General features: G+C 44.3%; 9 protein-coding genes across 9 annotated transcripts; 5 read left to right on the top strand and 4 right to left on the bottom strand.

Annotated features, from left to right (window-relative positions):
- Positions 1–704: 704 nt before the first annotated feature.
- Positions 705–2,810, top strand: IL334_006917 (uncharacterized protein; the record flags this gene model as incomplete). Its single annotated transcript, XM_062938614.1, has 10 exons — positions 705–871; positions 940–1,059; positions 1,120–1,178; positions 1,245–1,409; positions 1,466–1,620; positions 1,684–1,854; positions 1,909–2,034; positions 2,099–2,218; positions 2,292–2,481; positions 2,554–2,810. The coding sequence occupies 10 exons, from the start codon at positions 705–707 to the stop codon at positions 2,808–2,810; spliced, it is 1,530 nt and encodes a 509-aa protein (XP_062794665.1).
- Positions 2,811–3,139: 329 nt separating this feature from the next.
- On the top strand, positions 3,140–4,944 carry IL334_006916 (uncharacterized protein; the record flags this gene model as incomplete). The annotated part of the gene is made up of 5 exons (XM_062938613.1): positions 3,140–3,289; positions 3,379–3,450; positions 3,554–3,819; positions 3,949–4,634; positions 4,706–4,944. The coding sequence occupies 5 exons, from the start codon at positions 3,140–3,142 to the stop codon at positions 4,942–4,944; spliced, it is 1,413 nt and encodes a 470-aa protein (XP_062794664.1).
- Positions 4,945–5,100: 156 nt separating this feature from the next.
- On the bottom strand, positions 5,101–7,448 carry IL334_006915 (uncharacterized protein; the record flags this gene model as incomplete). The annotated part of the gene is made up of 8 exons (XM_062938612.1): positions 5,101–5,214; positions 5,270–5,443; positions 5,488–5,703; positions 5,769–5,936; positions 5,996–6,307; positions 6,355–6,513; positions 6,573–7,172; positions 7,257–7,448. The coding sequence occupies 8 exons, from the start codon at positions 7,446–7,448 to the stop codon at positions 5,101–5,103; spliced, it is 1,935 nt and encodes a 644-aa protein (XP_062794663.1).
- A 517-nt stretch (positions 7,449–7,965) lies between these two features.
- Positions 7,966–10,193, bottom strand: IL334_006914 (uncharacterized protein; the record flags this gene model as incomplete). Its single annotated transcript, XM_062938611.1, has 5 exons — positions 7,966–8,109; positions 8,182–8,358; positions 8,414–9,382; positions 9,457–9,756; positions 10,041–10,193. The coding sequence occupies 5 exons, from the start codon at positions 10,191–10,193 to the stop codon at positions 7,966–7,968; spliced, it is 1,743 nt and encodes a 580-aa protein (XP_062794662.1).
- A 1,286-nt stretch (positions 10,194–11,479) lies between these two features.
- IL334_006913 (uncharacterized protein) lies at positions 11,480–13,920 on the top strand (the record flags this gene model as incomplete). Its single annotated transcript, XM_062938610.1, has 5 exons — positions 11,480–12,148; positions 12,215–12,253; positions 12,310–12,684; positions 12,754–13,091; positions 13,212–13,920. The coding sequence occupies 5 exons, from the start codon at positions 11,480–11,482 to the stop codon at positions 13,918–13,920; spliced, it is 2,130 nt and encodes a 709-aa protein (XP_062794661.1).
- Positions 13,921–14,711: 791 nt separating this feature from the next.
- IL334_006912 (uncharacterized protein) lies at positions 14,712–18,090 on the top strand (the record flags this gene model as incomplete). Its single annotated transcript, XM_062938609.1, has 10 exons — positions 14,712–14,909; positions 15,029–15,412; positions 15,516–15,668; positions 15,733–16,299; positions 16,375–16,566; positions 16,624–17,037; positions 17,096–17,419; positions 17,502–17,681; positions 17,745–17,924; positions 18,004–18,090. 10 exons carry the CDS (start codon positions 14,712–14,714, stop codon positions 18,088–18,090), a joined length of 2,679 nt encoding a protein of 892 aa, XP_062794660.1.
- A 555-nt stretch (positions 18,091–18,645) lies between these two features.
- Positions 18,646–20,422, bottom strand: IL334_006911 (uncharacterized protein; the record flags this gene model as incomplete). The annotated part of the gene is made up of 6 exons (XM_062938608.1): positions 18,646–18,836; positions 18,992–19,074; positions 19,150–19,726; positions 19,805–20,111; positions 20,172–20,307; positions 20,367–20,422. The coding sequence occupies 6 exons, from the start codon at positions 20,420–20,422 to the stop codon at positions 18,646–18,648; spliced, it is 1,350 nt and encodes a 449-aa protein (XP_062794659.1).
- Positions 20,423–20,985: 563 nt separating this feature from the next.
- On the top strand, positions 20,986–23,157 carry IL334_006910 (uncharacterized protein; the record flags this gene model as incomplete). The annotated part of the gene is made up of 11 exons (XM_062938607.1): positions 20,986–21,041; positions 21,113–21,319; positions 21,442–21,568; positions 21,722–21,801; positions 21,866–21,975; positions 22,032–22,045; positions 22,113–22,246; positions 22,327–22,453; positions 22,515–22,796; positions 22,889–22,972; positions 23,062–23,157. 11 exons carry the CDS (start codon positions 20,986–20,988, stop codon positions 23,155–23,157), a joined length of 1,317 nt encoding a protein of 438 aa, XP_062794658.1.
- A 122-nt stretch (positions 23,158–23,279) lies between these two features.
- On the bottom strand, positions 23,280–24,558 carry IL334_006909 (uncharacterized protein; the record flags this gene model as incomplete). The annotated part of the gene is made up of 6 exons (XM_062938606.1): positions 23,280–23,394; positions 23,459–23,639; positions 23,713–23,934; positions 24,024–24,200; positions 24,254–24,358; positions 24,438–24,558. 6 exons carry the CDS (start codon positions 24,556–24,558, stop codon positions 23,280–23,282), a joined length of 921 nt encoding a protein of 306 aa, XP_062794657.1.
- Between the last annotated feature and the right edge of the window lie 472 nt (positions 24,559–25,030).

Genomic DNA, 25,030 nt, shown 5'->3' with positions numbered 1-25,030 from the left:
GGAAGAATCGCAATGAGGTTCGTTTGGTGAACGGAAACGCTTTGTCAAGTCGATACGTCTATGTACCCGAAGTTCCTTGCCATCTCAATCTGCACGATACCTTCTTACACACAGTTAGCTATCAGACAGTTATCGGGAAGATGTCAGATTCCGAAAATATTGTTTGTCTACCGGGATCTCTGAAGCACACCATCCGGGCCACTTCGGGACTTTGCAAGGCTATTCTTTGTAGGGGCAACAAGCAGGGCACAGAGGTAGTAATTTAGATAAAACCCGAAAAGAGTAAGATATATACGAGTATACACATTTACCCGATGGCATGTCACCCGGATGCAGGGTTTACCAGTTTTCATTTTCACTTTTTTTCCTTTCGGAAATGGGAAACTGGATCCGTGAAATTGATTGTTAACTTGGTTGCTTCTCGAGTGGAGAGGAAACACCAGCACATGAAAGAGCTCTGTCAGAGTGGATAGATAAGGCAAGTTCGATTGCAAATACTTGTGTGGATTTTCGATGGCGTTATCAGAAAGATTGTAAAAATCGGTCAACCGACAACATATGAAGACGTTAGTCATTTAGGCGACTGTTTACGATCGATTCACCCTATTGTTTCGATCTTTCTTTCATCGTCTGACTTCTTGTGTATCACATTTTGAACCACACGATATATCTGAAAGTGTCTCAACCTGCTGTAGGAATACAAGATGAGTCAAGCAATCGTTCCGCACGGCGAAGTTCGACAGAAAAGGACATTATGGGGCAAGATAAGACGTATCATATGGGATGATATTGAAGATCCCGAGGAGAGAGCTTTCGTCAGAAGACTGGATTGTGGTTTGATGACCATTGCGATGCTTGGATATTTCGTCAAGTGAGCGATTCGCACAGGATTTGCCGAGTATTCCTTGCCTTCAGCGCTGATGTGATCTGTTTGATCAGATACTTGAGTCAAGCCAACGTTGCGAACGCTTATGCAAGTGGTATGAAGGAAAGTCTCGGATTCACAGGCAATGAGTACAATACTTTATTGACAATGTTCACGGTTGGATATGTCATCGGGTGAGTTTACATGACAAATTTCTCTGTAATGTAGTCTAAACCAACGCTATCTGTATCTAGTCAATTCCCTGGTACTTTGGCGACCGTCCGAATATCACCCTCGATTTGGCTCCCCACATGTAAGTCCAGCCAATTTATCGCTGTCCTCGTGCATTCTCTTCAGATAGCTGACAGTATTCACGTAGGTGAAGTCGTATGGACCGCTTTGGTCATGGCATGTGCCGCAGCGAAGAATGTTCACACCCTTTACGGACTGCGTTTCATCATTGGTCTCCTCGAAGCTTCAGCTTACCCCGGTATGCTTTGGGTTCTCGGTTCATGGTATGGTCCGGCTGAATTAGGGAAAAGAGGTGAGTAGCACTCTGTGTGCTTCTTTCACAGATCGCTGATGGTTGGTGTCTTGCAGTCGTCATGTTCCAAGCTACTTCATCTGTAGGAACCATGTTCTCTGGTTATTTGCAAGCAGCAGTACATTCAGGATTAAATGGTGTTGGAGGTCTTACTGGATGGCAATATCTCTTCTTAATGGACGGTGTAATATGTATGCCTATTGCCATTGCCGTGAGTGACGCCCAATACGTGGTTCAGTCCCGTGTATACTAAAGATCGAATATGATTTCACAGGGCTACTTCCTCATCCCTGATATTCCTACAAAACCCAACCCAAGAGCAAGATGGTACCTTCGAGATCAGGACATCAAAATGGCTATCTCGAGGATGGAAAGGTATAAACGAGCTCCCACCAAAGGATTCACTATCGAGATTTTCAAGAAGACAATGACTTCATGGGTTCCTGTGAGTTAGAACTGATTGAACGTCTTTTAGAAACGATACTTATCTTCTTTCTAGTGGACTTTCTTCATCCCTTACACATGCTTCGTGGTCGGTCTTGGTTCTTATGCCTACATGAATTTATGGCTGAAGGCTACCCCTCAATGGAAGAACAATATCACCGCTATAAACGTTATTCCTACTGTATGTTGTAAATCTTACATAAATCGGTGGTAGTCAAATAGCTAACCGAATGTCCTATAAACAGGGAGGTTATGGTTTGTCAATCGTTATGTCGTTGATTTACGCTTGGACAAGTGATGCTCTCAATACACGTTGGCCGATTTGTTTCATCGGTGGTTTCCCTCCACTCGTTGGTAACATCATCGTGCGTATATCTCTTTTTCTTCTCAGCCTGAATGTATTATAAACATATATTGATGTATCTCAACCATATGTAGTTGGCAGTATGGCCATCAGCAAATTCCGCTAAATTCGCAGGGTTTTTCTTAAACTTTACTGCTACTCCGATTGGAGCAATCATGCTTGCTTGGGTCAATGAGATTATGGCTGCTTCAGGTGAAGCTAGAGCTATTACCATTGGATTCTTGAATACTGCAGCATACACAGTTAATGCTTGGGCTCCTAATCGTACGTTTCTTCTTCGCTTTCCCCTCTTGTCCGTACCACAGTATATCGTAAAGCTAACGACTTGTGATTTAGTCATCTTCCCTGCTTCTCAAGCTCCTCATTATAAAGCAGGATATAAAGTCACTGCTGCATTCTTCGCTATCTGGATCATCTCCATACCTATTATCATAGTACTACTACGCTCTCTGCCAGTACCAACCTGGATCGATGAGTCTGTACATTCTGGAAAGGAAGATGACAACATAGAAAAACACCCTGATCTGGAATCATCTCTTAACAGGAGTATGGTGGTTGCTGGTGTTGATGGGAAAGCCACAGAGCCTCAATAAACCCGTTCTCTTCTGCTAGCCTCACAAGTATATAGATCTTTCCACCTTTTTGGTCATGTATTATTATCTGTTCAATCACTTTGAGTTATCCACAAACATTATCCCACTGTCTGTGTTTGGTGTGTCGCCACGTGCCTGAAAATGATGTCTACCGCTTATAAAACGCGTTCGATGTATAAAATCAAAAAGATTCAATGTTCCTGTTTCCTTGATTTTCCAGCCATACTACTCTTTCATTCATGGAATATCTCCGGGCACTGAGCACCCATCACTATCCAAAGTGAAGAGCGATATGCTTGTCTTGTAGGACCCTGACGCTCTCTTTCGTTATGTCTTTTGAAGCGATACAACCTTCCACTGCCGGACCGTCTCGACAACGATCCTCATACACTCCGGCTGACTCGACCTCGTGTATATCTTGTGGAAAATGTTGGCCATGGGTGATTTTTCAGCCAAGACCTACAAAGTCTATCCATACTGTAAGTCGAGCTCTCCCATTCTTCGACTTCTAAATAATGTCACTATTCCTAGCGCACTGACTGATTCCTCTGTGGCATTATTTCCACAGATCAACGTATGTAATAGATGCGTTCGACCTGATTTGGAAGCTCAAAGATGGAAACAGATAGGAGAACAAATGGTATGTGTACTTACTTTGCTTGCCTTTCCTGCTTCCCATTATACCCCAAAGCCGTCTTGATCATAATAGAAGCTGATCGTTGAATGCGCGTTTTATCACAAAGCGAAATGATCTCATAAAAGCTAGACAGAAGGTAGCTAAACGTCAGAAAGAGTTAGGATACAGTGATACAGTGGCCAAGGACCATGGACCTCAATCACTATCTCAACCACCCCTTCACACCTCGTCTGAATCACGACCTCGTCAATTGCCTACTGTCAAGACATCGAAATGTCGACAGAGGTATTTGACCGAAGAACAGTTGGCTATAGTTGCAAGCAGTTTACCTACTCTGAAAACTATCTCTGAACCTCAAAGAGCTACATTATGGTGAGTGGATCCAATCATAGCTCCTCTACATCATCACTTTCCTCCCGGATTCCCTTTTATTCGTTTGAACATCGCCGGAGAATTCTTAAGATAAGTTAGCAGAAGAGTTGATGTGCAATCTATGTACAGGTTGCAAATGACTTTCAGACCTTCTACCCCGGACAAAGAAGTACGTCAAGTTGAGCTCTTCAATTCATATCGCCTTTTCTTTCAGGACTCAGACGACAAGAATGGAAACAGCTCTTCATCGTTGATCGAAGGTGCGAACTTGATCAAACTCGCTATCAAGTTATGGCAAGAAGTAGGCGTAAAAATGGAAGGTAGACCCAGATACACCATTTCAGGATTAGAATACAAAACGAACTCTATGACAGATGGGAAATCTCCTCTGGCTGGTCCATCACAACTCAATGTTTCACAATCACAACCGAATACATATGAACATCATTTTCAACCAAATCCTACACAGGCACTCGTAGACCCACCTTCGAGACAAGTAGTTCCGCAATCAATACTGCTCCCTGTCGCCCCCCTGCACAAAACTCAATCTACATTCTTACTCAATGAACCCTCCGTTCAGATACACAAGGACAGACCGGAAACGGTGAAAGAAGGTCACTTGGATATCAAACGAATTGCGAAGCGAAGTAGGGACGGTTCAATACCGAAGACACATGGGGACGAGAGGAAAGACGGCTCTAGTATGGTAACAAACCATCAAGTGATCGTAATCGACGATGATGATGAAGAGGAAGAGGATGACTGGAGTGCCCTAAAACAAAAAAAGAGGGCAAAGACCGGTCATCCGGGTCCTAGTGAGTTGACAGTGTCTTCCGTACCAGGCTAAGGTGTCCGCCTGCTCGCAGAAGCTGATTGCAGGTCATAGTCCTTTCCATTGATCAAAAGGTAACCGCCGATCTCTCTATCCAACCTCGTCCCAGAGCATCTTCTGGGATCAAAAACTACAGCACTACATCCAGTCATCGACAACATCAAGAGGAGGAGGATTTCGATGAGCTGGACGATGATGATGTGGTGATGATTCCGACCCTTGAGGAAGGGGTAGTACATGAACTTAGGGGCTCAGCGGATGAAGAGGCCGAAGTAGGTGATATGTTATTCTGAGCGATATGATCCGTGACGACCCCATGAATGACCATTCCAATCATATAATAGTGAGAAACCTATGCATGTAAATCAATCCTCAAACCGAAGAATTCATCTACTTTACAAAAGGTATCGAGATCACAAGCCATTTCTTCACATGTTTCTGTCTTTTAGCTAAGCTTTTTTCGCTGTGCCAAATATGCTTTTGTGTCCAGGTTGAAATCCTGCAGGAGGAAGGTTGGGAACGGCTTGTCTCACCAAGGAAGCATATTTTCGATACGTATGCATCTAACATAATCATCAATGTGACGTTCTAGGCTCAATCGGTGAGTTCAAGACTCACTAAACCCAATGGCCTCAACGTAGCTTTGATCCCTCCCTTTATCATATGGCCTTTGGTGGCCTCCTCAAGAACTCTCACGACTCTGTCAAATTTTTCCTGGTGTTGCGGTTGAACTACGCTTGATTGATATGAGGAGGGCGTTCTTTTCCTTGACCTGTCATTTGCGGAAGATTTCTGAAGATCTGTGTCAGTCAAGCCCTTTCACCTGAAAAACTTACTTTATGTTTTCTCTTCTTTGATCCAGGCTTCGATCTGCGCTTGATTTGGTAAGTCTGGTCGTCCTTATCGTCCTCTACATCGCTGGGCTCAAAATGACTATGGCCATCTAGATCCATAGGACTTGAACAAGGCACTGTGGCGGAGGTCGCTTCACTTTCCGAATCAGTGCAGAGCACATCAAGGTCCTCATCGTCTAATTCCATGCACCTTGCAATCTGACTTCGGGTCAGCTACACTCAAGCTTCTATTCACTTGAGAGCATACACGAAAAGCTACCTACCCTAGGAGAAAGGTTATTGAGAAGACTGACTGGGGTTGAAAGCGTTTCTGGAACCAATTCACTCGGAGCAAGGACAAGATTCTTCGTGTCCATCCGACGCTGTTCGTGCTTCAAAACAACTGTTGCGGTAATAGGTGTGAGTGGGCGGACAGCTTTCTTTTCTTCCTCCTTGACACGCAAATGATCAGATCTTCGGACTGATTAACAAGATGGGCAATTGTACTTACCAGTGGTGAGATATCGTTACTAAGTGTTCTGTCATTTCGCCACTCCTTCAACATGCTTCCATTTGAAGTCTTTTGCCAAAATTCCGCATCAAATAAAGCGCCAGGAGTGATCTTATACGGATCTTGAGCTATCCTTCTCTCCAGTGTCAAACAGTCGTGAAGCCATCCCTCTGCTAACATCTCGATGTCAAAATACAATGCATTTGCGTGAGCACGTCGCATGAGCTCACGACACGTGGGGAGTTCATTCGGTCGGATGAAAAGCAGAACCGTAGCAGATTTGAGTGTAGATGCGATTGTACCTCCTTGATTCTAAATTTGCGTCAATCAATGAATGTCTTCAACGCTGGAGGACTCACTATGATATATGGTTCATGCCTTTTCCTCACATTTGTCGGACCACTAATCCAGATGATGTCACCCGAGAATATCCTAGAATCATGATTCAGTCTGAGTCCTGCGCCATCGCCATTGCCGATGGAGATGCTACGATAGAGTCGGCTCATCTTGAAGGATTGCTACATAGTGGAGGGCTATGAGCAAGAAACGTCTCTTGTGCATTGAGTGATCAACTTACGGATGGAGGACACGGGAGCCTTTCGGATACACATCTTACAGCATTACTTGCAGAACCTAGGTAAGAGGCAAGTGCTCTTACCTGGGTGACCGTACCCGGATATCGTCTCATGGAAGACGAGAAATCGGAATCAGAGAATCGCTTCCTAGGATCCAAAGCTTTTTCTTCAATTGTCACAAGACTCTTCCTCGGGTCCTGAGAAACATCTCGAGAGGGAGAGGAATTGGAAGAGGCGAAGGTCGAAGGAGGTCGACGTCTTGGATCACGAGCTACGATACATTCCTTTTCCACTTGGTCCTTCCATCTGTGTATTTTATCATTCTTTCCTTCCCGATCAGAGTCAGCCGATCTTGAAGTTGAAGTATCATTTCTTTTCCTTCCTTTCATGACCGCTACTGATTTGGACCTCGGTATTCCCCAATACCACTCCTTATCCAATCTTTCTCTTGAGAGCAGACTATCAATAACCCATTGAAAGTGGATTACTTTTTGTGCTAATTCTCTTTGAATGATTGTTTCCGCGTATTGATGAATATCTTGAAGTCTGATGAGGATATAATCAGCTTCTTGAAGTGAGACTATGGTGCCACCTGCTCTCTCCTTCAGTCATCCAATCAAGTATGAGCTCGCTGTCGAACGAATTTCGTCTTGATTATCAAGTCCACCATAAGAAACGTAACTCACCACAATGAACTTCTTCATAGGTTCGTATAAATCAATAGGAGGGTCTTTATCCATCAGTTCCTGTTCCTTCTCGTTGATGAGTATGTGAAACGTCACATCCTTGAAAATCAAAGTGCCCGTCTTGGTCAGAGGAGGGGGAGGAGGAGGGATAGGTGTAAATTGGGGTGCCCTTGTCATATCGATTGATGACATGACGTGAGACTCTGAGAGAGTGCTTTGTTGTGCAAGGGGTGTCATCTGCAAGGTGAGCAGGTATGTTGGTAAAGGAAGACGGGATGATGATTATTGTGAAAAGAAGGAAAGAAGTCATTTAAGGAAGACGGAAATAAAGTACAGAGAGGAGGAAACGAAGGAAGAAGGGAGGGAAAGAAACGATCAACAATTCAGCATGTATTCAACACAACTGTGTGTGTGTGTGTGTGTGTATCCTGTGCAAGGGGGTCGTCGATAGGGAACATCGATAAGCTATTGCTTGATATTGATATTGAACGTTCTTCTTGCATATGATCACAATCAGTATCGGAAACGACACATCTCCTTCATACAGCCTCAACAAGGTAGATGTCATATGAAAACCACTTGAGGATGGCGATATATACACAACAACGAAAAAAAGATTGATCAGTCCCTCACTCTACATATATCTTGACAACTTTAGAACACTTGACAGCTTAGAATCACATTGTCATCGAACGTATGTATCGCACCTTCACTTGCCTTGCTCATCCTGTTCATCTATAAACTTCTGCCATCTAGGGTTGACACCTTGTCTCTTCCCAAAATTCTCTCGAGATCGGGGAAGTCCGGGAACTTGTTCTCGGATGAGAGTACCATATTTGGTATATAACGAATGCTATAAGGGTAACAAGAACTGACATTAGGACACGCTCACTTGACAGGTTTGTGATCATTCGGGTAAACTCACAATTCCACGTTTGACCAGATAAGCTTTCATCCCACCTTTCGGGAATCCTTCTCCCGCAACTTTGGATTGGAGATCAGCTACCAACGCCTCATACACTTTTTGATCTTGAGGTTGGACTGTCCTTTGGTTACGGTATTTTCTGTTGTATTCGGCACTTTTAGAAGAACATTGAGGCTGCTATATGAGTATGTATCAGCTATTTTCTATATACTGCAAAACGTTCTTCGCTCACTTTCTTGAATGCAACGTCTTTCTCCACTTTCTCCACTGGTTCTATGTTACGAAGTACCTCCTCTCCGGATTCACCGTCTTCTTGGTCGTGCTTCTCGTTAATGTAATCCGCATCTTTATCGTCATCTCTTTCTTGTTCCTGTATCTGATATTCATCCTCCTTGCGTTCATTAGTTTTGTTCATTGGCTGTTTAACCTCTTCCGCTTGTTCCCCTTGACATTGAGGGAGTTTGTTCGAGCTTGCATGGAATGAACTGTCTTGGGGGATTTCCGGATGGAAAGGAGAAACAGATCGCTTGGGTTTGTTTGCCGATCTCAATACCCTCGAGGGGATCCTGTCAGTGATATCTCTCAAAACAGAAGTGGTTGGTTGAGCTTGTTCGAGCGCTCTTGACTTGTTATTGAGAATAGGTATATCGATGGGAAATTGTGGTTGATCATTCTCTGGTATAACAATGCTCGAAGGGGATGATTCTTTAGTATCAAACGTGATTTGCAAAGGATGCTCTTCTGCCATTGACCAATCACTCGTTGCCCTGAACGAGGTTGAAGACGCAATTGTGTCGTTTGTGGGTTTATGAGTAAGTTTCGCATGGGATACTGGCGATCCCAAGTGCGAAGGGGAGGCAGCCGTACCGCTTCCGTCCAGCGAGTTATTTGCATAGCTTCTCTTGGGGCGTTTCCCTAATTTCGTGGAGGTAGGAATGATCGGTCGAGCGTTTGATATCGATTTCCTTCTCCAATTAATAGGGATGTCTTCGTAGATTATCTCCGTTTGGTTGCGCTTAGATTGACGATTCCTTTCCATCGTGGAAACCCACTTATCTAAATTGGTAGAGGGTGAAGAAGGGTTAGATTCGAGCGTGAAGTCTAGAGCACTAACACTTCCCTTCTCCTCTGTTGGGATCGAGGCATTTAAGGATGAAGATGCAGGAGGAAATGGTAACTTTTTGTGTATTTGGTTCTTTCTCTAGCATTACGTCGACGAACGTTAACGGTTGTCTCATTACCTGTATGACAATGGACAAGATCAACGCAACCTACATTACCATCATGTGCAGAACTAGATTCTTCTGTTCCTTTCCCAGGACCTTTCCAAAACTTGTCATCGAATATATTCTTATCATTGACGAGGTATGGGTTAATCTTTACTTTCTTTTCAAAGCATAAAGAGTCATGAATCCAGCCTTCCGCCAGGGGTTTAGGTTTTACATGGTTGGTAATGGATTGATTCATTATTGTGAACTGTGATAGACTTTTCATACATTCTGTGAGATCATCTGGTTTCGTGAATATCACGTGAGATGCTCGGTTGATTGATCTTTGCATGATTCCTCCGTTCTTCTACGAAGGCGTCATCATGTTCAGCATTTCATGTTTCTGCCATTGCACCGATATAAAGGGAGATAAGATAGAGAAGAAAGGGGTAGTGGAGGAGGGGAAAGGTCCAGGGAGAGTGAATAAGACGAGGGCAGAAGAGGGATTACGAGAAGAGAGACATGAGAAGGGAGAAGAGGATGAGATCAGAGTAGGTCCGAGATAGGGGAGTGAGGACATATATGATCCAGATTCAAGCGACATATCGCGATGAAGAGAAGGATATCGAAAGTCATGAGAATGTTACATACCTCAATGAGTATCCTGGTCACTTTTAAAGAGTTGTCAGGACCCACAATCCAGAATGTATCTCCGAAGAACAAAAGTCTGTGAAATATGTCTGGATCGTCCACCAATTTTGAAAATTGTCGTTTTGCAGATGAGCTTTCACTCGATCTCGACATATTGTGTTGTCGAGATGTCGAGGTAGACTGGGTATATTGATTTTACTCAATTGATCGAAATATTGGGATAAGGAAGGAAAGAGAGAAGAGCAGAGAGAGAGACGAGAAGGGGACAAGAGGTGGAGGAGTGAGAGGGGATCCAAGGTAGAACATGTTCTATCTGTACAATCAATTTATGAACATCGGCGCACGGTTCACCTCGATGGTGATGATTCGTATATAACATCGAATACGACATAACAGATGATATGTTGATCCTTCATGGTAGTCACCGAGAGATAAGTTGACAGATGTCAGTCCGGAGTCATTTGTATGCTTACAGAAAGACGGTACCGTTAGTCCCGCTTTTAGTCAATCACTTGACAGCATCAATAATAAGACGATAATCTTTTTTTCTTATTTTCAATAAGGTTATCTGGGCTTCCCCTCCAGCGATAGGCGCAGTGAGAGTGATCATCAATGTTGAGATACTTGAATGTCCGCTGTCGTGCATAGTCGTGCTCTGAGGGTAGGAGAAGTTGGAGGACGATATGTCATTCATCACCGCATTTGAGAGTGGAAAGAAGCTTTTCGTTCACATCTTTGAGTCCTTCGGCAAAAGCGGATGATTAACAGCAAATTTAGGCTCGAGCGAAGCTTTCTTCCTTTTTGCAATAATCTAGGCGTGCAGCTCTTCATTTCCGATGACGGTTGTCTCAGTGAGGATCATATTTTTATTTTGTTTTTGTTATTTTAATATTATTTCCTCTTTCAGACTAAAATCGATATGTTGGGAATAGCCACATTATCCTCAATTGAAATTGACAAAAGAAGAAAAGAACGGGTAGAAAGTGAAAGTAGCTGGTTACAAGTTGAACATGATCTGTCATTCTTCATCATCGTTCATCAGTATTATCCCAACATCATCGTCATCTGTAGGCAGTGGTCACCAGTACATTGTATATCCCACACTTGCCTCCCTCACAATATCGACTGAACTCGTACCGGTTACATTTCAATACTCAGCATCTTCCATCGACTGGCTCACAATTTACGTTACTATCCCTTCCTCCTCATCACCTCCTGAAAAAAATCCCGTCTTCAAGTTTCTCTTGGCAAAACATCGACATGCTTCGGTGCCATCCTTATCAACTCCAATAGCACGCAAGAATCAGCGATTATCACCACAATCTTGAAGAGAAGATTGATCATATTACATTCACTCTTCACGCGTTCATCTTTGCGTTGTGAACCTTCAATAAGACACGTCTCTCCTTTTGACTTCCAACCTCTAAATCACATCAAATATGATCATTCCACCCGATCCAGAGAAAGACCCCAGACTGTTTGATCCTTCTTCCTCAACACCTTCGTTGATACTTGCACCTTCGGAATATGATGACACCACCTCACGTTGGGATGGAGACGCGGAATCATTGCCACCTTATCGAAGGTCCAGAGGATCAATCTCAAGTCAAGCAAGTCATGCATCCTCAAGCCAAAACGAGGAAACATCAATACCGCATCGAATCATAATACCCACTACAAGTACACCAAATCATCTATATCTTGACCACGCTTCCCCCATCTCGTCCACTGGTTCTCTTACACCGACCTTGTCGAGATCACGGCTTCCACTGGGCCTACCTCATTTCAACGATCATAGCTTGTCCCCATCGACAACACTTCAAGGCAGTAATTCTTCATCTAAACTTTGGGAAGGTAGTAGTGCACCTGAAAAAAATAAGAAGAGAAAATGCGGATGTCTACCCACGCCGTCCCCTGGGATGCAACGTTGGTGGGCAAAGTGGAGAAGATGGGTTCAAGCTGTCATGGTAGTGATATTGGTCGGGATAGGCTTAGCTGTCGGTCTACTAGTTGGAATGAATAAAGCGAAGCAGAACAAAGCACCAGCGCCATGGCAGAAACCCTGGATGGCTCAAGACACAGATGGTAAAAGAGCAACTGCGTGGGCTGTGAGTATTGCCGTCCATTCTCGCGCTTGTTTTCGGATTCTTACTGACACCTCACAATTCGTCTAGGGAAACGGTTCATTCAATCTGACATATGATAGTTCACGCGTACGTAGAAACCTTATCAACCAAAACTGCTCACTGATGTCCTGTATTTTATTAAGGACGGTCCTTCATCTGCCGAAGGCACTTTATCAGATTGTAACTCATTCACCTCATTGAACCTCACCTCGTCCCCGTTCGGTACTTTATTTACCGCATTTCCTGCCTCCAAGCTATCAGTTGCTTCATTCTCTTTCCCCCTTCCATCTTCTGGCAATCCTCCTTCGGATATCTTCATCAACTCGCGGGGCTTTGGATCGAGCGGATCGATACACTTTCTTGGATCAGATGGACCTGAAGCCGTGATCAGCAGCGGACAAGAAGGGCAAATACTCATAGACGTAGTTGTACGATATTCAGGAAATCAGGATTTAAATACCATGATGAAAGTATGTAAGATGTCTAGAGGCAGTGATGGCGTTGGTGTTGGAATCTACGTGAGTTTTTGCCCGGGAAATTTCCTGAAGATTTACGCAGTACTCACAACTGCCATGTTCCTTGATCAGAGTCCGACAGAAACGGATGGAAAGCTGTTCAACATATTTAAATTGAACCCCAATCTGGTACCTACCAACTTGGTCATTATTCGTCTACCACCTTCACTCTTCTCAGGACACTCCCCGGCGTTGGAGTTCCCCTCTTTCTCGGTCAATTCGGATCACATGGCCATTCGTCTGGGAAATCTGAACAATATCGCTTCTTTCGATTCGCTCAATCTCACGACTTACCGAGGAACAGTGACTACAAACTATGTTCAAACGAAGAATGCCGTTGTTACAGCAGTTGAAGGTGACGTCAAAGGTATATGGAATGTGTCGGATAGTTTGTTGGTGAACATCACTGAGTGAGTGCGAGGCTGTTCATCTCGTCTTCCCTTCCCACCCATCTTACGGATATTCCTATCTTTCCGACCCAGCTTGCGCTTGTATTGATTAATTCGCTTACTCATGCCCTACTAATTTAGAGGATCTATCGTATCTGACCTCATCCTGCACGATCCCAACATCTATAACGACAATGCTACCACTCTATCTTCTGCTTCCATGACCGATTACACCCTCGTTAGCCGGAACGCATCACCAGACGATGACGGCGACGGCGGCGGTGATATGGATGTAGGAATTGAAGATGAGATACATTCCTTACTAAACTGTACATCTACCAATGCCACTTCGAATGGCACATTACCAATCATCACTACCAATCTTTTCACGTCATCCGGTTACGTTAACGTCAGATATCTACATCAACCGACAAGTATTTCATTATCAGCTATATTAGCTACACAGGAAGGTGACATGAATATCGTATTCAATCCTAATTACGTTGGACCATTCTTAACGAAGAACCATTGGGGTCAAATAAACATCAAAACTCCAAGTCCTATCAGAGACTCTGATCCAAAATCCCTACAAAGATCAAGACAAATCATCATTGATCCTATCGAGGTCCTACCTAATTCAACATTCTATACAATAGGTTACACGACAGAAGATTTTGATGATTCTCCGGATACCTTGTCAGGTGTTGTCTACTGGGCAGACACAAAGCCAAACGGTAAACCGATATTAAGAACTATAGAACAAGTACAAGCTGATCAGTCGATTCAAAATAATCAACTCATTATCATGGGCAGTTGGGGTGATGTAGAGATAAGTTTCGATGGCCAGTAAGGGGGATGTCGGAAAAGGGAGTTTGCTGTCATCCTCAATTAGTCAGTCGAATAGCTTGACGTTCCTCACACAGGGGTTAGGAGCATGAGGACGAAGACGACTTTAATTTATTGTATACTATAATACTATCAAACAATCATAGACTATTCTCAATTCTCATCGTTTTCTGTTTGTAATTTCCGCCATTTAATCATCACATGCTGAGCTTTCTTCGACCGTATCTTCGTTTTCGATTCTTCCTATTTAAAATACCAGTACTGTATGTAGCTTGGATTGATATACGAGAAGTCCCCTTCCATTCAGGTTTGTGTAATATCGTATCTAACGGTTTAGAATATGCATTACATAAATAACATAGCAGGTTTGAATCACTTTTGTGGTGTGACACGCAGAACACATATATGTAAGGTAATTTAAGCACGATAACTGTACCGCGCCTTATCTCAAGCTTAAGCTAGAATGAGATTCTTTTGGTTTTGGTTTTGTATCTCATTACAACGATGTCTCTCAATCATACATCGCCTTCATCTTTGGCTACATCCATGAAATGTGCATTAGAAGAGTAAACACTAGTGCGGGGTTAGCCAAAGAAAGTTGAACGAATGAAGAAGGAACAATGACAATAGATGAAACATGGGGAAAAGGGGGAGCGAACGATGCACACAACATCTTTTCGCTTCTTTCTCACTGATTTCATTACAACAATGCATACTACTGAATACATGCTAGCATTCTTTTTGCTTCTACTCCAATGCTTGCTCGATCAACACAAATATACATGAGACTACAATATGAAATCTTCCATCAATCGTGGACCTCCAGCTGGACCTGCAGCCTGGATCAATAAGCGTCACCAACATCAAGATCAACTGCAAGGTAGGATCGTTTCACCTTCTCCTGCTACTCATCGACCCTTGTTATTTGGGGAGGAGACTTTTCACGTATCAGTTCTTCCTGAGTACAGGGAAGAAGTGGAAAGGTACATTATCGTACGTTGTCGTTTACATCCTTCTTTAAACAAACGATCTTCCAGTTTCACTCTTGAATGGGTTGCTACCATGGTGTGAGAAAAGAAGGAAACCACTAATATACGCTTCCGGCTTTGTAGGAGAAAGCAGGAGGTGTGATAGTCGACCCTTCATCAGCGACATTTATCATAGTCACCACTTCACCTTCTTCGGCAGAGGAATATGCTAAGACTTTGCCCAGGTCACAAGCAGCGAAAGTGATCTCGTTGGATTGGCTGAGGGGTAGTATAAACGAAGGAAGGATTATCAGTAGACACAGCTACTGGGCTATACCGAGGGATCTAGTTGATATTGGACGAGAAGACAGAATGAGGGATGATATCGCTCCAAACGAGCTCAACACTCTTCAAGACAGATATCATCGCAGGGAGGCCGAAAACCATCAGTACTTGAAGACCGAATCCTATTATCATAGAGATTCGCCGGGGAGAAGTTCGAGTCCGAATGTGTACGATCGTGAAAAGGTAAGCAAGCCTTGATGAGAATTGACGAAGTTTACCTCTAGTACACCCTACCTCTAGTACACCCACCGTCCTTGCGCTAAGCCGTTCTGGTATTCACTTTCAGTACGAGTCTAGGAACACTTCGACTTCCTCATCAACGTCGTATCATTCGCATGTCACCTCAAAGTCACCTAGAGGAAATGTCATATTCAGCGGACTCTCGTTCTGGGTGGTGGGATCGCCAACGGAGCGCAGGTACCTGAACAGAATCATTCACGTGAGCATCCTCAATACTCTTCACACCCTGTCTGGTCTGACTATCATGGATGTTCGCTCTTTAGTCCCATGGTGGCATCTCAGCTCGTAATCTGGACTCTGCCACGAGAACTATATTCTTCCCTCCTAAGGCTAGCTTCATTTGGACAGCAGAAAATGATCATCGACGTGCAACCCGTCTAAAGATTCCAACATTGAGCTACACCTGGATTGAAGACTGCTCCAGTGAAGAACGACTCATTCCCGATCTACCATATAAGGTGTTGACAGAGGCTCTTCCGGACGACGTATATTGGAAACGAATGGCAAACAGGACCTTTGAACATCCTGTAAACAGTGTAAATCGCTTTGATAGGGAAAACGAAGTAATCACTACAAAGAGCAGACAAGTTCAGGCTGAGTGTGAAAAAAATGAACTGGAAGATTCGCAGCCTAAAGATCCTAGGAAGAGATCGAAGCTTGACACGAATCAACAGGCGGATCTGCAGGATGACACGATACCCCATGCCGAGAGCAGCTCTGCGGTGTCATCAGCTGTACAGGATCTCAGAGACAAAGTGGACAGATTACTACAGACAGCCAAGCATGCCTTGCTTCTCTCGGACGATGCAGACAATCTAGACGAGCCTACGGTAAGATCTTTTTTTTTGCTTCAACATACTTGCAGGTCTTACGCCACACTGACTTTGCATCACGGTCGACAATAGATCAAACCAACGCAAGGCCGTTACCCGACACCAGTATCGCCTGTGAGACACGATATAGGCGCCTCTTCTACGTCTGGAGTATGCGCTGTGTTTGCCACTGCCTCCTCATCTAATAAGACTCTCCTGGGCGAGATGACTTTCTGGGTGGTTGGATCTCATGCCGCTCGGGAACGGCTCTATTCTAGCATCCAGGTACGCATTACACCATCCTTGCATAACACGGGTCCAATAGCTCACCTAGACACCCAGACACTTGGCGGTCAACGAGCCAAGCAGCTTGAAGAAGCCTCGCGAGTGATGTTTTGTCACCCAGTTTTCAGTGAGAACTGGAATGAACGAATGAGGGGATTGAGGCGGGCAAGCGAGCAACATCGTTTACAGGAGTGTCTGGCTTTGAATGAGGCGTGGATACATGATATAAGTCATTCCCAAGAGATCGTCGACTGGAAGCAATACATTGTCACTGAGCAGATATTGCTGGACTCAGCTCACCGGAACATCGCTTTCTCCAAGCATCATATAAAGCCAACGCTCTCGAAATCATTCAGCTTTCCTGCATCCCAAGAACCTAGTCGTAGTGAAATAGGCGGATATCTGATGGACCCCGAATTCTGTACCGAGAGGAAAATTGGATCCCCATCGGTTAAAGTAGAACTTCTACCAGTAAGCGGGAACCTTCCTCTCGGATTTTCCGTACATATTGACTAAACCCTGTCACTAGGATGCTACGAATGATGATAGTATGGATTTACCGGTGATCAAACAACGATCAACCTTACCCCCTTTCGGTCATTCTTTTGGAGATACAATTGCTGCCAGATGCTCAAGCGAGGAGGGTGATTGGGAGAAGGCCCTACCATCAACGCAGATGAGTAGCAGGGTCGAAGCAGACGACAATCTGGAGCATCAATTGAAAGATCATGGTATGAGTGACGATTATGCGGACCTTGCTGGTATCTTCTCATCTGAGGATGATAATGAAGATTCAGAGAGTTCTCTGACTTCTCTGACTGGTGATGAAGTACAAGCTGACCAGGACGAAGCGGTAAGTCCGCAAAGGATCCTCGTGGATCCCTTTCACTCTCGTATGATCTTGTGTATCTCACCATTGATCATTGCGTTTACAGACCATACGGTCCCGACAACCAGGAACAACAAGTACCTCGCGTGATCCTCTACCTGTTCGTACGACGTCAATGTCAACAGGCAACAAATCACAAGTTCGCATGTCCGGAAGAAAACGATTAATTAGTCCAGCAATTTCTGACTCGGAATCAGAGGATGATATACCTCTAAGTAAGGTACCTGTATGTCTTTTCACCGCTTATGATGGAGTAATTACTGATCGAGAGCTGATCCTCTTTAAACAGAGATCCGGCAATTCCACCATAAAGAGCGGTGGACGTATAATGCGGAAAAATCCAAAGTTTCTCAAGGTCTTACCCAGAGATCAGGCTCGATTCGATACACTGTTGGCTGATTTGAGTGTAAGAGTACTTTCGAGAGGATTTCCAGGTGGTTTGAAGAGATACCTTCGAGCTTCAAAGCAAGTAAGTTTGTCTTTCTGATAAGGATGGCTCTCTTGGAGCAATCGTGTTTGAAGGGAGCTGATCTCGTCTTTAACGATAGTCTGGTGTTTATGACAAGTACGTGTCTATATTCAGAAAAGAATTGCCCAATTTGCCGAGGCGCAAAGGAGCACCCAAAACATCATAATTGCTGGGCTAGGAGAAGACGGATAATGTTGATGTTAGGGAAAGAAGCGTGTCGACACCGATTTGGTAAAGTATGATTGGTGACCATAGGATCGATGGGGACATGTTGAAAACGATTTGATTTCAAAACTCATTGATGTTTGATGTTTTGGAGACGAGATTATGCACCGCATACGCATGTAACGACACAAGGCCTGTCCTACCTTGTTGATTTGACTGGCTGAGAAGTCTATTTAGTTATCTGGAAAAATTGCGATATCTTTGCAATGATGCTGTAAGCTAAATTGATATCACTGGTATCACAGAAATTTTCAACCATCTCATAATCAGAAATGATGTGATGCATACACATAGTCGTAGCGCCCCTGATTGATGTACGTGTATGAAGGAGAAGACCTTGAGACTGTCATATTGAGTGATTCGTAGTATATCTCATATCGACTGCAGAGATGGTTGGATCATCACTGGTCAAATTTATTCGCCTCATTCTCAGTACGGTGTCCCCTAAATTTTATTATCAGTTCGGCACCTCCTGATTAAGAGATCGGGCTGAAACCTACAGACTGGCCACCCAATGTGATAAAGGATAGTACCAATCCATGCCCTTCAATAGTCCTCGATGAATCCATGCCTGAAATCCAGATTGGTTTGAGACTTCCAGTCGATGCAAGGCGTCTTTAAGATATTGTTCGCTACGGGCAGTACTTTCCTCATAAAAAGTAGGGAGGAGAGTGTGAAGTGGTCCATCTGAAGATCATTTAGCAGATTCCCAGGCAGACCTGGCAGATAGAGTGAAGACTGAAAGGATGGTATAGCCGAAAGAGACTTTGGGTATATTGAGCGGGTATATAGACGCCGATTTCAGAAAAAGATCAATAAAATTGAGAACCAAGGTTACTCACCTGTTCCACCCAATTCTGTAGATGACAAGAGTGTGTTCACTAATCCTTCGGCATCTTTGAAAGCAGTAGCTCCACCCGCACCGCTGACTCACAGAGTGAAATCAATACTGTACAATGTCGTCTCTCAAGTAATTATAATGACAAGGAAATTGACTCACCCTGTGGGAGGCATAGCGTGCATTGCATCGCCTATCAATACCAATCTTCCCTCTCTGCAAGGCATTGAATTTCCTACTGATGAGCTGACGATACCCCAAGCAGCCACTGTACCAGGAATGATATCTTCCTCAAACGCTGTAACAATCTGGTGGTCTGCAACATCGTCTTTGAGAAGTTTGATCGCTTTTTCGATCCAAGCACCTTCCGTTAGATCTTCCCATCCCGTAAAACTTGGGACTATCATTCTGACAAATATGTAACCAGATTTGGGATCTTCCAATGCTGTGTGAATATCCTTGATACTGTTATCAGGTTCCGCGAAAGGTCCTTGTCCAGACAGATTCAATGCTGCTCCAGGTGTCATGGTCGGGAGTGCAGTTCCGGCAAGTGGAACGATTTGGAAAGAGCTGGATTGAGTACCGAGTATAAGGTTATTACCATGCTTATCGGGAAGCGAGGAAAGTCGAGAAAGAGGTGTGGCAAGTTTAAATTGGACAACGGCATGAGGGAGTAAAGGGAATTGCGAATGGGTAGGGAATAGTTGAGATCGAACGATTGATCCAACACCATCCGCTCCTACATTTGTATCCCAGTATTAGCGTTCGAACAATCTAGTGATAAGAGACAAAGAAAAAGAAAGAATCGCAAACTCACCAATGACGAAATCTGCCAATTCACTTCCACCCTCTTCGAAGACTACCTCGACTTTCTCTTCAACTTCTCTGACTCTTACAACCCGTCTGCCCTTGACCAGGTCCACGCCTTCCTCCAAAACTTTCTTCAGAACTCCTCGACTGACATATTGAGGTTGCTCGCCTTCGTACTTCTGACTGGCGTAGAGACGAGTCAGTTGAGGAGTGAGAATGGTAATCCCACCATGAGTGATACCGTAGTCTGATCTTGAGACCAGATCCGCGTAAGAGTCTGGTGAAAGGATGTTTTGTAGAGCTGAGCGAGCATCCTGCACAGTGTCGAGGGTTAAGAATACCGAGCTAGTCTTCAAGGATGGTCATCCGCTCACCGGTGCAATATGCATGGGATACTTGACGAAGCTTGACTCTTCACTTCGTTGTTCATATACCGTCACTGTGAGGCTAGTGAATACTCTACCTTCCCTCTGAGCTCGTGCCAGAGAATGAGCAGTAGCCAAGCCGGCTCTATTAAAAAGGTAGTCGGCAGGACGATCAAGAATATCTTCAGACAAAAGACTACTCACAGGCCTCCTCCTATGATAACAATCTTGAATGATCTGTTAGTCTCATCAACGGTCATGATGAGGATGATATAATGATATAATGCGAAGTATTGAAAAAAGAAGAATGAACATGAAGATACATGCTACGTTATCAGTGTGTACATACAGAATACTATATATACGCTACCTGATGACAGTGATCACTGAGCTGTGTAGCTGTGAGTGTTATCATGGTGTGTTTTGTTGACTGTTACAAAGGAAAGAAAACAAAAGGAGAAGTAACAAAGCTAGTGATGCATGCCCGGAGGATCGGGTTAATAGGCGCTTGTCGTAGAGGCGGAGCTGACTCTTTAGGCGACTGTTGATCTCCCGTTCTTTGGCACGCCTAGCTGTCTCTCAGGGTTCATCTGCTATCTCACCGTTCTCTTCTCTCACTGTCGTCACCATTCACCATTCCTCATTGCGTCTCACTTTGTATAACATCATCACGACTCAGATTCATCCCAACATCAAGAGCAATCATCGTCCCAGGTAACTACATACAGCATTCTCGTCAACAACCACCTGTCATCTACGACTAGCCACTCGATTTCTTCCGCCTGCCCTAACTCTCAGGTAGCAAATCCCCTTGTAGTCCAATATGTCTAGGCAACCTCCTCTCGTTATTGACAATGGTACAGGTTACACTAAGATGGGGTGAGTCCGCATCTGCTGTGCCACATGGTACCCCGTACTTGAGATTCAATCTCATCACTTCATTCTTGCAGTTTCGCTGGTAACTCTGAACCATCTTTTGTATTCCCAACCGTAATCGCTACTCATCAATCAGCTTCATCCGGATCATCAAATGCTTCTGCCGGCTCAGGCGCAAGAGCACCGCCTCCCATCGCTGGTAAACCAAGCCATCTGGCAAGTAAAAGGGGCATAGAGGATTTGGACTTCTTCATTGGAGATGAAGCTGTTGCTAATTCAAAGTGAGTGTTTACATTTTTGCTTGAAGCGCTTTTTTGGATAGTAGGGATATTCGCCAGACATTGTTGGACGACGTCCCGTCATCCGCTAAACTCATCTATGCTGATACTTGATCATATCGCAGGACGTACTCCCTTCATTACCCAATTAGACATGGTCAGATCGAAAATTGGGATCACATGGAGCGTTTCTGGGAACAATGCATCTTCAAGTATCTCCGTGCGGAACCAGAGGATCATTACGTTTTGCTCGTGAGTAACTTTGATCTTTGACCACATTCTTCGAACCCCATCAAGTTCAAGAACAGGCAGATCCACAGATACTATATCGCAGGGACCTTGCAGCCGATCGCCCTTTCCTATTCGCTCTATCAGGGATGCCTGGATTAACACGACATCATTTAGACCGAACCTCCCCTTAATCCCCCTGAGAACCGAGAAAACACCGCCGAGATCATGTTTGAGTCGTTCAACGTGCAAGGACTGTAAGGTGTTCTCACATTCCGCATTTCTCTTGCTTGGCCGCTGACAGCCCACCTTTCCACTCAGATACATTGCCGTTCAAGCTGTCCTCGCTCTCGCTGCATCTTGGACTTCATCAAAAGTAAACGAGCGAACTTTGACTGGTGTTGTCATTGATTCTGGTGATGGTGTGACTCGTGAGTCTCACTGATTGTAACCTAGACGTTCGTCTGCTTACTTACTGCTACTACAGATACCATCCCCGTCGTACGTTCTGAACGATATCTTGTAGTCACCCGTTATGACCATCAGCTGATCATGTGAATGCTTGTAGGCCGAAGGTTATGTAATTGGCTCTTCGATCAAACACATTCCCATCGCTGGTAGAGACATCACCTATTTCGTCCAACAGCTATTGCGTGATCGAGGAGAAACTGCTCAAATTCCACCAGAGGATCAATTGAGAGTGTGAGTAATATTCATAAACTGTTCTTGGTTCGCTAAGGGGAAGAATCGTTAGAGGATCAAGCTAATGAATGATCATACAGCGCTGAGAAAATCAAGGAGGATTACACCTATGTCTGTCAGGATATCGTGAAGGAGTTCAAGAAGTACGACGCGGATCCCTATAAATACTTTGCTAGATTTGCAGGAGAACACAGCGTGACTGGCCGAGTGAGTACTGCTTCATTCTGCCCCCCATGTCGTATCGTGAACTGCGCTAATACCTTTTCAGAAATACGACCTTGACGTTGGTTATGAGCGATTCCTTGCACCAGAAATTTTCTTCAACCCCGAAATCTACTCTTCCGACTTCCTTACCCCTCTTCCCGAAGTCGTCGACACTGTCATCCAAACCTCACCTATCGATGTAAGACGAGGGCTGTACAAGAACATAGTGTTGAGTGGAGGATCTACCATGTTCAAGGATTTCGGTAAGAGGTTGCAGCGGGACGTGAAAGCTATTGTAGATGGAAGAATTGCAGGAAGCGAGGAGAGATCCGGAAGTCATCTTAAAGTCAGTCATTCAAATCCTGAACCTCATCTTTTCCATTGTGTAATCATCTCATGTATTCAGACAGTTGCTGACCTGTCTTTTCACTCATGCAGTCAAGCGGAGTAGAGGTCAATGTCATCTCCCACAAACGACAAAGATACGCTGTCTGGTATGGAGGTAGTTTGATGGCTTCCACGGTGGGTTGGACTGGATTCTTCCGTCTACTCCCATGTTCTCTGATACAACTCATTTTGTAAATCTGCTGACCCGCCTAACTGCCCCCTAGCCTGAATTTTACAATGTCTCGCACTCCAGAGTAGATTATGAGGAATATGGTCCTTCTCTCGTTCGACGATTCTCAGTGTTTGGCAGTGCAGTATAAGGTAGGATCTCAAAACAAAATGAACGTTGTAATGAATACGGATATGAATTTCGAAAAAAAAATTCTTTGCATATTTGGTAGTTGCTGAATATCTGAGCCGCTGTTTACTAGAATCTATGTCTCTATACTGACTTATTGTTGAACCACTCTTTCAACTGAGGATTACCCTTAACCCAAGTCTCGAAATTCCATGTTCCCGGTATGACAGTAGTAGTCTCTGGCGTTCGAGGGGTTTTGCTGCGAAGTACAGAGACATAAGTGAACGCCGTCCCCAGTCTTGAAGGTCAGCTTTTCGACTTACCCTTCGTAGATGAGCTTCATAGCCAGCCAAAGCTCTTCCCCTGTCTGTTGCTTATGTTTGTCAGAGTAGAAATCGTCGCGGGTCAGTTGAAGTGTCTCCACGGTCACTTTCCCGACTCGAGCAAGTGTATCTGCCATTTGGGAAATAGATAGAGAATCCGTGGTAGCATACATGTCTTTACCTGTGTCACAATACTGGTCAGCATTCGTCCTATTGCGCTATAGTATATGCAGGTGCGGTTTGTTATCTCTCACCGATCCATTTGTCGGGATTATACAAAGCTTCTTTAACCCACAATCCCGTCTGTTCCACCGGGAAACTTGAAATAACAGTGTCATCAGGTACGCCAAAAGCCAACAACCATTTACTCTTCTCTTCTGTAGGCTTTAGCATACCAAATTTGGTAAGGTTCGAAAAGTAATTGCATGTGACGAGATTGGTATGAGGGATTCCGTGTTGCTTGAGATATCGAGACACTGATTTTACAAGGTGTTGTCAGCGATCGCTTTTGGCTAGACCTGAGTAGGAACCACATGACAGGACAACAAGAGATCTATAGATTTACCGGTATTTTTAGACTCGAAATGAGGACAGGCTCCATTCTCGACTTCATCCAGAGTGGAGTAAACAATGTGTTTTGCTCCAGCTTTGACAGAAGCTTCAATCGCGCCAATAGATTGTTCGACTTCAGCTTCCTGAGCTTTCACGGCGTTGTAGCCGTTCGAAAGGTAATGAACCCAAACTATGACGAGGTTGTCAAAATTGCATACTCAGCCCATTCTGGCGGAGACTCACAATCTGCATTTACAAAAGCGGCATCGATGTTTTCCAATTGATTAGAGTAAGAAGCCGGATCTGATAGATCACCTTTGATCAATGTTATACCGAGTTTTGCTAGATCTGTTGATCCGTGGATTCTGGGTCAGCCATGGATACTATTCAAAACAATCCATTTCGCGTCGCCCAAGCCATAACATACCCTTGGACATCTCAGACGAGGGATTGCGAGTGATGCCCAGAACTTCATGGCCGCCTTCAATCAAACTTTTGCTCACACTCGACCCTTGATCTCCGGTTACAGTGAACACCGCTACTCTCATTGTGTATATTGTATCTGTCAGAGGGTCTGGTCGTCGGCTGTACGGAAGAAGCTTCGGAAACTCATGACTGTCTCCTCGTCTTTATTGATATCACTTGTGGTTTTTGGATCTATTGCAAACGAATGATAGTGCCCGTCTCACGCACTGTTATGAATCACATGTGGAGGGAACCTGGGAAAGATTGAGTAAGCACAATTCGGTGACCGAAATTTACATTGACTGATCTTTCTCAGATGTAAGAACAGCCAAACGCAACCCCTTGTTATGGGGTGGTAGCTTAGAGTCAAATTTTCCAATCTTTACCAGGATAACGAGCCTCAAAGCTAAGCTTACATACAAAGTACGTTCCTATTTCGATATCTTCGCGAAAAGCAATCAATACCAGCATTACGCGCGTTACGAACGAAGCATTGGGACGCAAGGAATCTAAGTAATGCTTCAACCGCATGGTATTCCTTTTCCTTGTTGTTGA

Source organism: Kwoniella shivajii, chromosome 10 (genome assembly GCF_035658355.1).
Source record: "Kwoniella shivajii chromosome 10, complete sequence".
NCBI lineage: Eukaryota > Fungi > Basidiomycota > Tremellomycetes > Tremellales > Cryptococcaceae > Kwoniella > Kwoniella shivajii.
The sequence above is the reverse complement of the archived record's forward strand: the minus strand, read 5'-3'. Positions and strand labels throughout refer to the sequence as shown.